Raw genomic sequence first — 12,335 nt, forward strand, 5'->3', positions numbered from 1 at the left:
AATAATATAAATTCAGCAGGAGACAAGGTGCTCAGAATTGGCAGTAAGGATATATAGGAGCGTTGATACCATCTGTCTACATCAATTCTCGCAACTCCATGCTGCCACGTAGATTCTTTATGTTTATGCCTACGTGTTTTCTTTTTTCTATGTTCTATTTTTATCCTTTTTAATTTTAGGATGATAATTAATGAAAAGTTCGTACATAAATCAACGGTTCCAAACATAATTAATTTCACAGTTTTCCCCCCTTTTCACCTATGAGTTATGACACATGAGCACATGTATTTTGACATTTTGCTAAAGAAGTCTTTAGGGACTTGTATTCTTTTTATTTTCTTAAAACCAACTATTCAATGAGATTACAATATGCAAGTTGCATATATTACTTATAAGAAGACGCTAAAATTAAGAGTCTGATGGAAGGGTAAAGATTTTTTTACTCTGAATTAGAGGTCTTATGTTCGAATTTAAATACGTCTAAACTACTATATAAGGAGCAATGTGAAACGATTTAGAAGAAATGTCATAAAATAAAACAGTTGATATTGATTTATGATTCATGTAATTGACTACCAAATATTTGAGTAATTTTCATGGACGGTGATTCAACTTTGTGTTTTTATCCAAAAGTCACTTTGCTTTCTTTCGTTACGTAAAAGTCATTCAATTTTGCATTCATTATCCAAAAGTCAATTTTTTTTCTTTTGTTACACAAAAATCATTTTACTATGCTCTAGTTATCACAATAGTCATTTTAACCACATTTTACAAACCTTTCACCTGAAAAGTCTATTATGCCCTTCACATTATAAATCCTCTCATTTATGCAACACCTTCTATATTATATGCTATATAATATATTTTTACCTAAGTACTTTACTTATAATTAGAATAACTTAATATTATTTTATAATATATTCGTACATTTAATTTTTTTTTAACATTAATTTTCAAGATATATAAGTAGCATTATTAAATTTGTCGGTAATATTACCGTGAACAAATCTCAAGTCCACGTTCTTAATCATGCTTAATGAAATATTTTTATTGAAAATTATAAAATCAAAGCTCACTGGTTTATCGGTCAAGCCATACCCATTAATCTAATAAATAAAATACTTACATTTAGCACAATGACACGTCCGATTAATACTTTCAAATAAATAATATTAATAGATAAAGCTTTAAAAAACTTAATTAAACACAAATATACTTCAAATTTTTTTATAAAATTCTTATTAACTATAAAAAACTATCATTTGTTAAACAAATCTATTTTTATAATTTCAAATAAATATTAAAAAATATACATTTTTGTTGTTTTTATATTTAAAATATGTTCATGTTTGAATATGGTTAAACAAATTGAGTGCCACGGAATATATATTATAAAAAATATTAAATAAAATAATATAAAGTTATTTTAATTATAAGTAAAATACCTAGGTAAAAATATAGTATATAGTATATAGAAGGTGTTATATAAATGAGGGGATTTATAATGGCAAGGGCATAATAGACTTTTCAAGTAAAAATATTATAAAATTTGGCCAATGTGACTTTTGTGATAAATAGACCAAAGTAAAATGATTTTTGTGTAACTAAAAAAAAGAAACGTGACTTTTGAGTAATGAACACAAAATTAAATAATTTTTACGTAACAAAAAGAAGAAAAATAATTTTTGCGTAATGAACACAAAGTTAAATGATTACCTATAAAAATTACTCCAAATATTCCTAACATGCTTATTACTCTTTCAAAATTAAAATATTAGTTACCTGATATACTTTCACCATAGCTTAACGCATGTAATTTTGTTTCTAAAATTTCAAGAATTTAGGCGATTTCTGTAAAGGTGATGAAAAAAACTAAAACATAAGTCTCATGTAAAAGTAGATCGAATGAAAACTTGTTTAACCCAAAATTTAGATCCTTATTTAAATAATTAGATTAATAAAATAGAGTTAATCTTAGCCAATATTAATGTCCAAAAGATATATTAACCGATTTTGTAGCAAGATAGTACGTATATTCTCTAAGTAGCAATAAATGATGATAACACTGTCAATATTCAATGACCCAAAAATAAAGGAGATAACATTAAATAACAATGAATGACATTTAAGTAAATAAGAACATGTGAGTCACCCAAAAAGGGTAAGATTCGTGGGTATTCTTTCTGACAATGATGAATGATTGATGAGTCTTTGAATATTCGAATTTTTCTTGTATCGTGGGGGAAGAATTAGACAAGAATCTCAAGAAAAGAATATATTTTGTATGTGTGTAATAAAGCAAGATTCTTTAGAGAAAGTTAATGTATTGTCTTACAAATAAATATTATATGTCCCTTATAACTATGTCTCTTTCTATTTATAAAGGAACATGTGCCAAAAAACTCTAATAGTACAGATATAGAGAATATTCATTGGAATGTTCTCTTTAAAGTCTTACCCTAAAACTAACCGTTATTACTCTATTTAAGATAAGTGTTCGTCCTCGACCTTGATCTACATTGACTCCTCGATCCCGCCCTTCATCTCTTATGAGATTACTTTGACCCTGAACATGCCTTTTGTCGAAGTCATTTTGTGACACATGACAGTTCTTGAAGAGTCTCTTAATGCTGATATGATCTGAACTTAAACTAAGATAATTTTTAGCCCATATAAAACCGACGGTTTTTTTTTTCATTTTGTAGTAATTTTTACAGACCACGATGTCTTCTATGAACCTTTAACCATCCAAAATTTACCTTTATCTATGGTTTAATTACCTTTATTGGTTTTATTTCTCTGAAAAATAAAAGACATTATAAAACAGTTTCTTTCAAATAAAAAAGAGGTACGTAAAATATATTTCCATATTTGTCATAACCTCAACGGAAAAGTAGCATTTTAATGACCAGTACCCACCCCACTTTCAAATATGTAAAAACAAATACTAGGAGAGAGCCAAAAAAAAAAAAAAAAAAAAAAAATGGCAAAGTGAAAAAGAGGCTCCTTTCCCCCCACTTTAAAAGGCTCCACTGACCCACTCACTCTCCCTACTTTCTCATATCCACCATTCTTTCTTCTCCGATTAACCGGTAAAATAATTTCTTCTCAAATGGGTGATTCTATTTGCACTAGAAAACTGATAGTACAAGTTTGCAATGCCAGAAATTTGATGCCCAAAGATGGACAAGGCACAGCCAGCGCCTTTGTCATCGTCGATTTCGACGGCCAACGTCGTCGCACCAAGACTAAGTTCAGAGATCTCAATCCCCAATGGGACGAGCATCTCGAGTTCTTGCTCCACGACCTTCACTCCATGCCCTCTCAGACTCTTGAACTCAACATTTACAACGACAAAAAAGCCGGTAAGAGGAGCAATTTCCTCGGTAAAGTCAAAATATCTGCTACTACTTTCCTCAAACTTGGCTCCGAAATTCCTCTTGTCTATTATCCCTTGGAAAAACGGAGCGTCTTTTCTCAAATTAAAGGCGAGATTGGGCTTAAGATTTGGTACGTAGACGAAGAGGCTCCTCCTCCAACGGAGGAAAAGAAGGAGGAAGTTGCTGCGGCGGCGGCTGAAAATCCTCCGCCGCCACAGGGAGATGAAAAGCCACCCGAGGAGAAACCCGCGGCTGCTCCTCCTTCTGATGAAAAGAAAGAGGAGTCGTCGGAGAAGAAGAAGGAAGAGGAGAAGAAACCCGACGAAAAGAAAGAAGAAAAGCCACCAGAGAATCAGAAAAAAGACGAAGCACCAACACCAACACCAACACCACAACCAGAAGTACTGGAACATCCTCCGATAGCTCAACACAAACCGCCTAACAAAAAGCCGATAACAAATGAAAATACAAGTGAACTCAAAGTCCTTCATAAGAATCTCTCCAGTAGTGTGGATCGTCGAACAGGGGCGTTCGATCTTGTCGATCAAATGCCATTCCTCTACGTTCGAATTGTGAAGGCGAAACGGGCCAATCAAGAGCCTGATTCCTCCGCTTACGCAAAGCTCGTGATCGGAACTCACAGTATAAAAACCAAATCACTCGCGGATAACAAAGAGTGGGATCAAGTTTTCGCATTCGACAAAGAGGGATTAAACTCAACATCCTTAGAAGTCTCTGTTTGGGTCGAAAAGAAGGTTGCCGATGATAAAACTGATGAGAATAGCATTGGAACGGTGTCGTTCGATTTGCAGGAAGTGCCAAAAAGAGTGCCGCCGGACAGTCCGTTAGCTCCTCAATGGTACAGTTTAGAAGGTGTTACCGCTGATCAGAATAACCCGCCGGGAAATGACGTCATGCTGGCGGTGTGGCTCGGGACTCAGGCGGACGAAGCATTTAACGAGGCATGGCAATCGGACTCCGGCGGATTGATACCGGAAACCCGAGCCAAAGTCTACCTTTCACCGAAGCTGTGGTATTTAAGGCTAACGGTCATCCAAACCCAAGATTTGCAGCTAGGTTCGGGTGGCACCGAGCCTAAGGTTCGGAGTCCGGACCTCTATGTGAAAGCGCAGCTCGGCGCACAGTTATTCAAGACGAGCCGAACCACGGTGGGGTCCTCCAGCTCGGCTTCCAATCCTACGTGGAACGAAGACCTTGTATTCGTAGCAGCTGAGCCGTTTGAGCCGTTTTTGGTGATCACAGTGGAAGATGTTACTAACTGTCAAGTGGTGGGTTATGCTAAGGTGCAGGTCACGTCCATTGATAAGCGTACGGACGATAAATCAGAGCCGAGATCAAGGTGGTTTAATTTAGTGGGTGATGAGAAAAAGCCTTATGCTGGTAGGATACACGTGCGAGTTTGTTTGGAGGGTGGGTATCACGTGCTTGATGAAGCAGCACATTTAACCAGTGATGTTAGAGCCACAGCAAAACAATTGTCCAAACCACCTATTGGATTGCTTGAAGTTGGTATTAGAGGTGCTAATAATCTACTCCCTGTGAAAACAAAAGATGGTACTCGTGGGACCACCGATGCCTACGTGGTGGCCAAGTACGGACCCAAGTGGGCCCGGACGCGTACAATTCTTGATCGGTTTAATCCGAGGTGGAATGAGCAGTATACTTGGGATGTATATGATCCCTGCACCGTGTTGACAATTGGGGTGTTTGATAATGGGAGGTACAAGCATGATGACAAGAAAGATGTACGACTTGGAAAGCTAAGAGTACGACTGTCGACGCTGGACACGAATAAGATGTACATGGGTACTTATTCACTTATGGTGTTGCTTCCTAGTGGTGCAAAGAAAATGGGTGACATTGAGATTGCTTTGAGGTTTACTTGTTCATCGTGGCTGAGTTTGATACAAGCCTATACAAATCCAATATTGCCAAGAATGCATTATGTGCGCCCATTTGGTCCAGCTCAACAGGATATCTTAAGGCACACTGCTATGAGGATAGTCACAGCAAGATTGGCTAGGTCAGAACCTGCATTGGGTCAAGAAGTGGTTCAATGTATGTTGGATTCAGACACTCACATATGGAGCATGAGGCGAAGCAAGTCGAATTGGTTCAGAGTGGTCGGGTGCTTGTCTAGAGCGGCCACATTAGCACGTTGGCTAGATGGAATTAGGACATGGGTGCACCCACCAACCACAATTTTGGTGCATATACTATTGATAGCCATTGTGTTATGTCCGCACCTAGTATTGCCTACAATCTGTATGTATGCCTTCTTGATAATTTCCTTAAGGTTTCGATATCGGCAACGTGTTGCAATCACCATGGATCCTCGATTATCTCACGTGGATGCAATAGGTCCCGATGAGCTCGATGAGGAGTTTGATGGATTCCCGACGTCGAGGCCTATGGAACATGTTCGGGTTCGATATGACAGGTTAAGGGCACTAGCAGGGAGGGCACAAACACTACTAGGTGATGTTGCAGCACAAGGGGAGAGGTTAGAAGCATTGTTCAATTGGAGGGATCCTAGAGCTACTGCTATATTTGTGGTGGTGTGCTTATTTGCTTCATTGCTGTTCTATGTCGTTCCCTTCAAGGCATTTGTGTTAGGCTCAGGGTTGTATTACTTGCGCCACCCTCGCTTCCGCCACGACATGCCTTCCCTCCCCGTCAACTTTTTCCGCCGACTTCCACCACTCTCCGATCAAATTCTTTAGATTTTGTTTTTACTGCACTTTCCCCGTGGCTTTGTTTTTGTTTTGTAAAACATGGCGTACTATTTTTTTAATTCAGTGCTTTTTGTTTCTTAACAATATGTGTATTTTGATACTTTGCCAATTGAAATGACCGTTGGTGTATTAGGACAAAATATTACTAATACACTGTCTTGAATTGAGTTGGTGTGTGCGTTAAAAAGTAGATCATAAATGACCATTAGATGAGTCAGAGAGCCTGGGTAAGGATCACAATAACTCGCAGCTGAAAAAAGGAACCGAAAGTAATGTTACTCCAATATACTTTTTTTTCATATAAATGTCGAAATAGAGAAATGACTATTTGGAGAAAAATAAATAGGTTTCTTTAGGCAACTTTGGGGGAGAAGGGGGAGGGGGGCAGTCGCAAACTGATCGTCATTTATTGTTCTTATTTAGACTAGTGAAGGACACTACAGTAGTGTAACGAAATAACAGTAGGAATTGCCAAACATCCTCTAGTTGTTCCATAAAAGGCATTTATGAGGATTTTCACTGCACTTTGCATACATATATATTCTGTTTTAGTGCTGTTTTAGGTTTAGTTTAGCGCGCGTAGTGGTGGCAAAATGGTTAAAAGAAAATAGTTATTCACTCATATTATCCACTAAAAATGAGTTGGATAATGAACTTTTTAAAAACGATTCAAATATGGATAATTTATCCGTTTTTGCATTACTTTTTGACCTGACTCATATCCGACCCGACCCGACCCGACCCAACTGTTTGCCACCCCTAAGCGCCCGCGGGGGGGGGGGGGGGGGGGGGAGGGGGGGCAATGAAATTGTTGTATCCTTAGTCATTATCTTTGGATTTGCTTCAAAGATATGTTGAAGTAACTTCGTTCATTGCCCTAAATACTGTTTGAATTTGCTTTAAAGCAGTATAGTTTTCTCCCTCATTGTTGATTCAAACAACATTCTTATAGTGGTAGGAAAACCATAGTAAAAACATGAGTTTATCTCACTTTGTCTGTTGGGTGGTTGCTTCCTATTTTGGTACTTATAGCCAACCATCTGCTGACTGCTTTCAGATATTCTATGAATGACTAATTGAGTATAGTGTAATTAGCTCAGAAGATTTCTATCCTATCCTGCTTTATCCTTTCTGCTCAAAGAAAGGGCAGGGATGTACAAAAATGATTATAATTTTGGCAGTGTCCACAGAACAGTTTGTACAATACCTTCTTTAATGCTTTGGGCAGTGTCCACAGAAGAGTTATAAAATGAGTACACAAACAGTTTTGGCAGCATGTATCAAACATTCTGATAAATTGTGCATCCAATGTCCATAGAGGAGCAAACACAGGTAATGACTGAGTTGTAGTGGATGGACTACAAGGGATCAAAAAGAGGAAGGAGAAAAAAAAAGAACAAAGAAAGAAAATGAAAGGTCAAAAAGAAGAGAGATAGATGGAAAGGAAAACTGGAAATGAGAAGGAAATGAAAGGAAGAAATGATGGACCAGAAATTGGTTTCTCCATTCACTCAAAGCATTTGTTTTGTGCTTAGAGACTTGGCTTCCCCAAGCAGATGTCTTATGGGCTGCAGCAGTGTGTTTTTTCTTTATGCTCCAGTTATCAATGTCGCAATCATCTCCTCAGAGATTCATTCCCCGCATCACTTCGAAATCAGAGGCATACTACAGATGGCACATCAAACCACAAACATTGACTGCCAAAGTCCACTATGCTCTCCCAGTTTAGCTTGCGATGGTCATCTATATTAGTTCAACCATCTCTTTTACATTAATGCACTAGACGAGATGAGTCATTTGACGTGCAACACAGTTGAAAGTAAACTGAATAGAGAAATGAATGAACCTGTGAAATTCAAAGAAGCCTTTATCGTAGAGAAAACTGAGGGAGCCAAGTAATTGACTTCCAGTTAAAGATATACAACCACCTGCTGAGAGCAAGAAGATTATTACAGACTAGACTCAGTCTACACCTGTAACAGAGCTTGGCCAGACTCTTACTTAACCATGTAATATATTGGGAAAGAATAGCTTTGTCTGCTCCAGTCAAAACAAAGAAATATCAATAAGTTTCCACACATGAACATAGATGGATTATCCAGTAAATTACTAGGCTAACTGAAATATACTTGGCATAAAAAAAACGCCCTGTAACAGAGCTTGGCCAGACTCTAACTTAACCATGTAATATATTGGGAAAGAATAGCTTTGTCTGCTCCAGTCAAAACAAAGAAATATCAATAAGTTTCCACACATGAACATAGATGGATTATCCAGTAAATTACTAGGCTAACTGAAATATACTTGGCATAAAAAAACCAACATGCTATTTCTTAAACCCTTACTACAGATCAGAAGTTGTATAAACAAAGAGAGAGTCACTGCTTGTATAACTGGATATGAAGGCCCTTCCAACTGAGGTTGGCTGAGAATAGGCTAACTCTGAGCGTTTAAGAACTAAATCCTTGCAAAAGGTTCCCCTGCATTGAAGAATGAGAAGCAAGTTCAGACTAAATGTAAATCATAAGCAATCCAAACCTATGCGGAGCTTTGGCATTCCAGACTGCAAATGGCAAACAAGGAGTTTAATTTAAAGAAAATAGTTATTACCCATTTTACCAACTTCAAGTAACTTATTTGACCAAATTTATAATGCAACAATTACTTTGCAGAGAGCACGGTCAGACAAACTCTATTTGCTAAATAGAAGCACATCTGATGCTTCAACGACGAACTCTGTGTGTGAGCATCTACTAAGCAACATCCAATCTTTCATTTTGGTGTGCTCTTCTTTCTTTCCTTGGTCATTTCGTTTTGACATATTCATTATAACTTATCCAATTACAATGTATTAACCGCTAATGCACCTTTCTTTTACCAAATCTCAGGGGCATAGTCTAATATGAGGGTAATATGTTTCTATTTTTTATTTTTTTGATGACAGAGAAATCTCAGAGGGCCAATAGTGCACGGTCTGAAACTCGGTGAATAATGGGACCGCCACTAACCCTTCTCTACTCAAAAACCAGGCTCTTGTGTGCGGCAGGGTTCAAACTCGTGGCATGCGCCTAATCCTCAAATCACACGCTACACTCTTACCACTACACCAAAATCCTGAGGGGCAATCATGAGGGTAATATTTTACATAGTGTCGTATCCTAAATTTTAATGGAACAAAAGAGGCCCAGCTGGGTACTAACCAGACCAGGCCATTGATTCGAATAATTTGTTGTCTTATCACATTCATTTTCCTATCACTTGTGGAATGTATCTTAGCCAAACTCTTAAAAAAACAAAGAGAGTAGAGACCAGTGATGCTCAACAACAAAGTTTTCAGTTTCTTCTGTATGACTGCAGATATTAAAGATATTATCATTTGGCAATTGAATTCAAGAACCAACTTCGCGTAATGCAAGTAAATACCACCCCAAGAATCCCAGAACTCCTTTGAAACTGATATCTAAGGACGTTTGCATTTGTATCCACTGTTCTTTAGTAGGCATGAGTAAAGCATAATCCTTGCCCGTAACAGCCACTTTATCACCATTGACACCTTTGTAATAGCATGAATTTGAAATTGTTGCACGTTGAATATAGGAAATGGTGGGCACAACCTTCTTAATCATCTCTAAAACACCTTGATAGCACTCAGCTATATTCCTCAGAACAATTTCCTTATCAAGATAATTACTGCATGGAAAAACTAGAGGCATTATGTCTGAAACTGCATTTGTACCGGGAGAGTAGAAGTCTCTGGTAAACTTTACGAAGCTGGAGGACAGCTCTTCATCTTGAGAAGCACCAATCAAGCAACTCCATCATGTACTTGAGCAGCAGAGAGTACTACACCATTCTGTTTCTGCAATATAGATAGAGTACACCGTGGTAGGATCTTCTCATACTACATTGATGGCGTACACCACTCTGATTCTGTGAATACTTGCATACCAGGACCCCTTTCATAAATTATCAAGTCCAAGTGAAGAAAAATTCAGCTTCAAGTTTACAAAGACACTTGTCAAGTGAGAGCATCAGACTCTCACTCTATGGAATTTAGGTTTGTTTTATCAGTCACTGTCGCCTTTCTTCCTTTTTCCAGTGGTCTCGTTTATCAGACATGAATTTTTTTGTTTCCAATTCAAAAGGAGCAATTACTAGTTTGAACCCCGTAAATTTAACTTTTGTCAGTTCATTAAGCATGCAATATATTTACAATAAAAAAACTTCAAGGAACCATAACAACTCTGAGAAAGTGAATGGCATTACCTAGCAGCATCCAGCAAATAGCTGGCAATATGTTTTCTTCTGTTGGAGGGACTGACCCAAATGGCTCTAATGCCACATAAAGCAGATACAGCTTCCTTCTCACACAAGATTACTCCACTATCAGACTCTTCATGGCTTTTGGTTGATTGATTTATTCTTACAATTTCCCTTTGGAAACTCACTCCCCCAAATTGGAGTGTGGTTGAAGTCCGTCTTGCTTCCTTCTCAGGTGAAACCTTACACCTGCTGCCTTCTGATCTTGAGAGAATCTTATACGCCTTCTTTATGGGCTCTGTTACCAGACATCCAGATATTCTTTGAGAAGATATAAACAGATAAACCTGTTAACAGGAGAAATGTTTCAGAGTTTCATTCACATAGCTAGACAAACTCAGTATCTCACATAACCACCACATGAAGGGAGAATTCTTCATAAAAATTAGTCGGCAAAATGAGGACAACCATTCAACGTCATAGGACGATTAAGAAGCTTCATTGAGCTCGAGTAACTTACAACTCAAATTATAAAAAATATAAGTAGAAAGCTGGACAGCTGAAATTTGATATTGATTAGTGAATAACTTTGAACAATGAAGTGTACTTTCTATGACAGTAAGTTTCTTATAATTGCAAGAGAACGGAACCTTGCATAGCTGATGATATATCCACCCATCTCCAAGTTCCATCTCCATCATCTTCACAACTTCCTGTACCTGCCAACAACACACTCTCTTTAAGTCTATGAACACTTTGTTTAACATGATTAACTAGAGAAATATCAATCGTGAAAGTCAAAATACAGTGTTTCATGTATAACCAAATAGTATCTGAAAACCTTGTTTCTCTGAGGAGGAGGGTCATCGTCCAGCACCAAGATAATTCGTCCAATTTCAAGTGGAGGAATTTGAAGAACTCTTTCATTCCGCCAACCCTGGACATTTTATCAAATCCCAGCAGGATAGAACTTTAATCTTTTAATAATTTTACACAAATTTGAAATAACATACTCTGTTGCTGAATTACCTTAAATGGAATACCATGCGTATAATTCTTGTGAAACGTCTTATGAAACTTTTCATCCCCTTCATCACCTCTGGCATACTTGAAGCCACAGATGGTACAAGTATGCAATAAAAAATCAGACTGACCCAGTTCCAAATAAAATTGGGCGTACTTTCTCTTCTTATTCAAAACTTTCCCAGACTTTGCCACCCCCAGGTCTGGCGCAAATTTCCCCAAGTCTATTTCCTTGGATGCTTCACCAGTTGATGCACCATTGATTTCACTGCAAAATCAGCAAAGAACTTGAAGGGGAATTAAAAATGGTCATCAATGTTAGGTAGTAACAACTCTGAGATGTAATTTTTTTCCAAACACATAATTTCCAACTCCGAGGACAGAAATTTCAAGATTCAATAGTAGAGAAAAGGAATTAAGAAAAGATAAAAGAAGTAATAGAGAATATACCCAATTGAATTTTGAGGTCTGCGCTGGTAAGTAACAACAATTTCTGGCTGTAACCTCCCATAATCAAACATAACACTGCAACATTGGGATGGGTCTGCAGTAGAAGAAGAGGGCTTGAAGAAGCTGCTAATTTTCGATTGCATTTGATTTTCTCTCTCTTTCGGCCCTGTGAAAATTCTGCTTTAGCGCTTCCCGCCTCACTGAACTGAAACAAGTCGAGAGGGTGGTACTTCTATTTATCACTTGTATGCTCACAAGTTTAGGAGAAATGGTATTTCGCCCCCTAAAGTTTGTCAAAATAAACGTTTTCTTGTTTGGGGACCTTTTATGGATTAGCAAGAGGGTGTTTGTATTGGCTTAAAAGTTGGTCAAACCAGCTTAAAATCACATTTTACCTTGTTAGTGTTTGACAAACCTTAAAAGAGTTTTTAAGCTAAGTACTTTTAAGCTGAATTAAGCCAAAAGC

At 37.5% G+C, this 12,335-nt stretch overlaps 2 protein-coding genes across 3 annotated transcripts; one reads left to right on the forward strand and one right to left on the reverse strand.

The window, feature by feature from the left end:
* Window positions 1-3,046: 3,046 nt before the first annotated feature.
* Window positions 3,047-6,303, forward strand: LOC104091547 (multiple C2 domain and transmembrane region protein 14). The gene has a single exon (XM_009596914.4). The coding sequence runs from the start codon at window positions 3,113-3,115 to the stop codon at window positions 6,122-6,124; it is 3,012 nt and encodes a 1,003-aa protein (XP_009595209.1). The 5' UTR covers window positions 3,047-3,112; the 3' UTR covers window positions 6,125-6,303.
* A 2,005-nt stretch (window positions 6,304-8,308) lies between these two features.
* On the reverse strand, window positions 8,309-12,082 carry LOC104091546 (protein CHROMOSOME TRANSMISSION FIDELITY 7). Of its 2 annotated transcripts, none has more exons than XM_009596913.4 (6): window positions 11,870-12,081; window positions 11,426-11,687; window positions 11,238-11,333; window positions 11,047-11,115; window positions 10,403-10,743; window positions 8,309-8,616 (listed from the first exon to the last, which is right to left on the reverse strand). In XM_009596913.4, exons 1-6 carry the CDS (start codon window positions 12,010-12,012, stop codon window positions 8,481-8,483), a joined length of 1,047 nt encoding a protein of 348 aa, XP_009595208.1. In that variant the 5' UTR covers window positions 12,013-12,081; the 3' UTR covers window positions 8,309-8,480. The 2 variants fall into 2 exon arrangements, with proteins under 2 accessions (XP_009595208.1, XP_070037728.1); XM_070181627.1 differs by lacking the exon at window positions 8,309-8,616 and adding an exon at window positions 9,832-9,995 and having other exon boundaries at window positions 11,870-12,082.
* Between the last annotated feature and the right edge of the window lie 253 nt (window positions 12,083-12,335).

This window comes from Nicotiana tomentosiformis, chromosome 7 (genome assembly GCF_000390325.3).
Source record: "Nicotiana tomentosiformis chromosome 7, ASM39032v3, whole genome shotgun sequence".
Classification (NCBI taxonomy): Eukaryota; Viridiplantae; Streptophyta; class Magnoliopsida; order Solanales; family Solanaceae; genus Nicotiana; species Nicotiana tomentosiformis.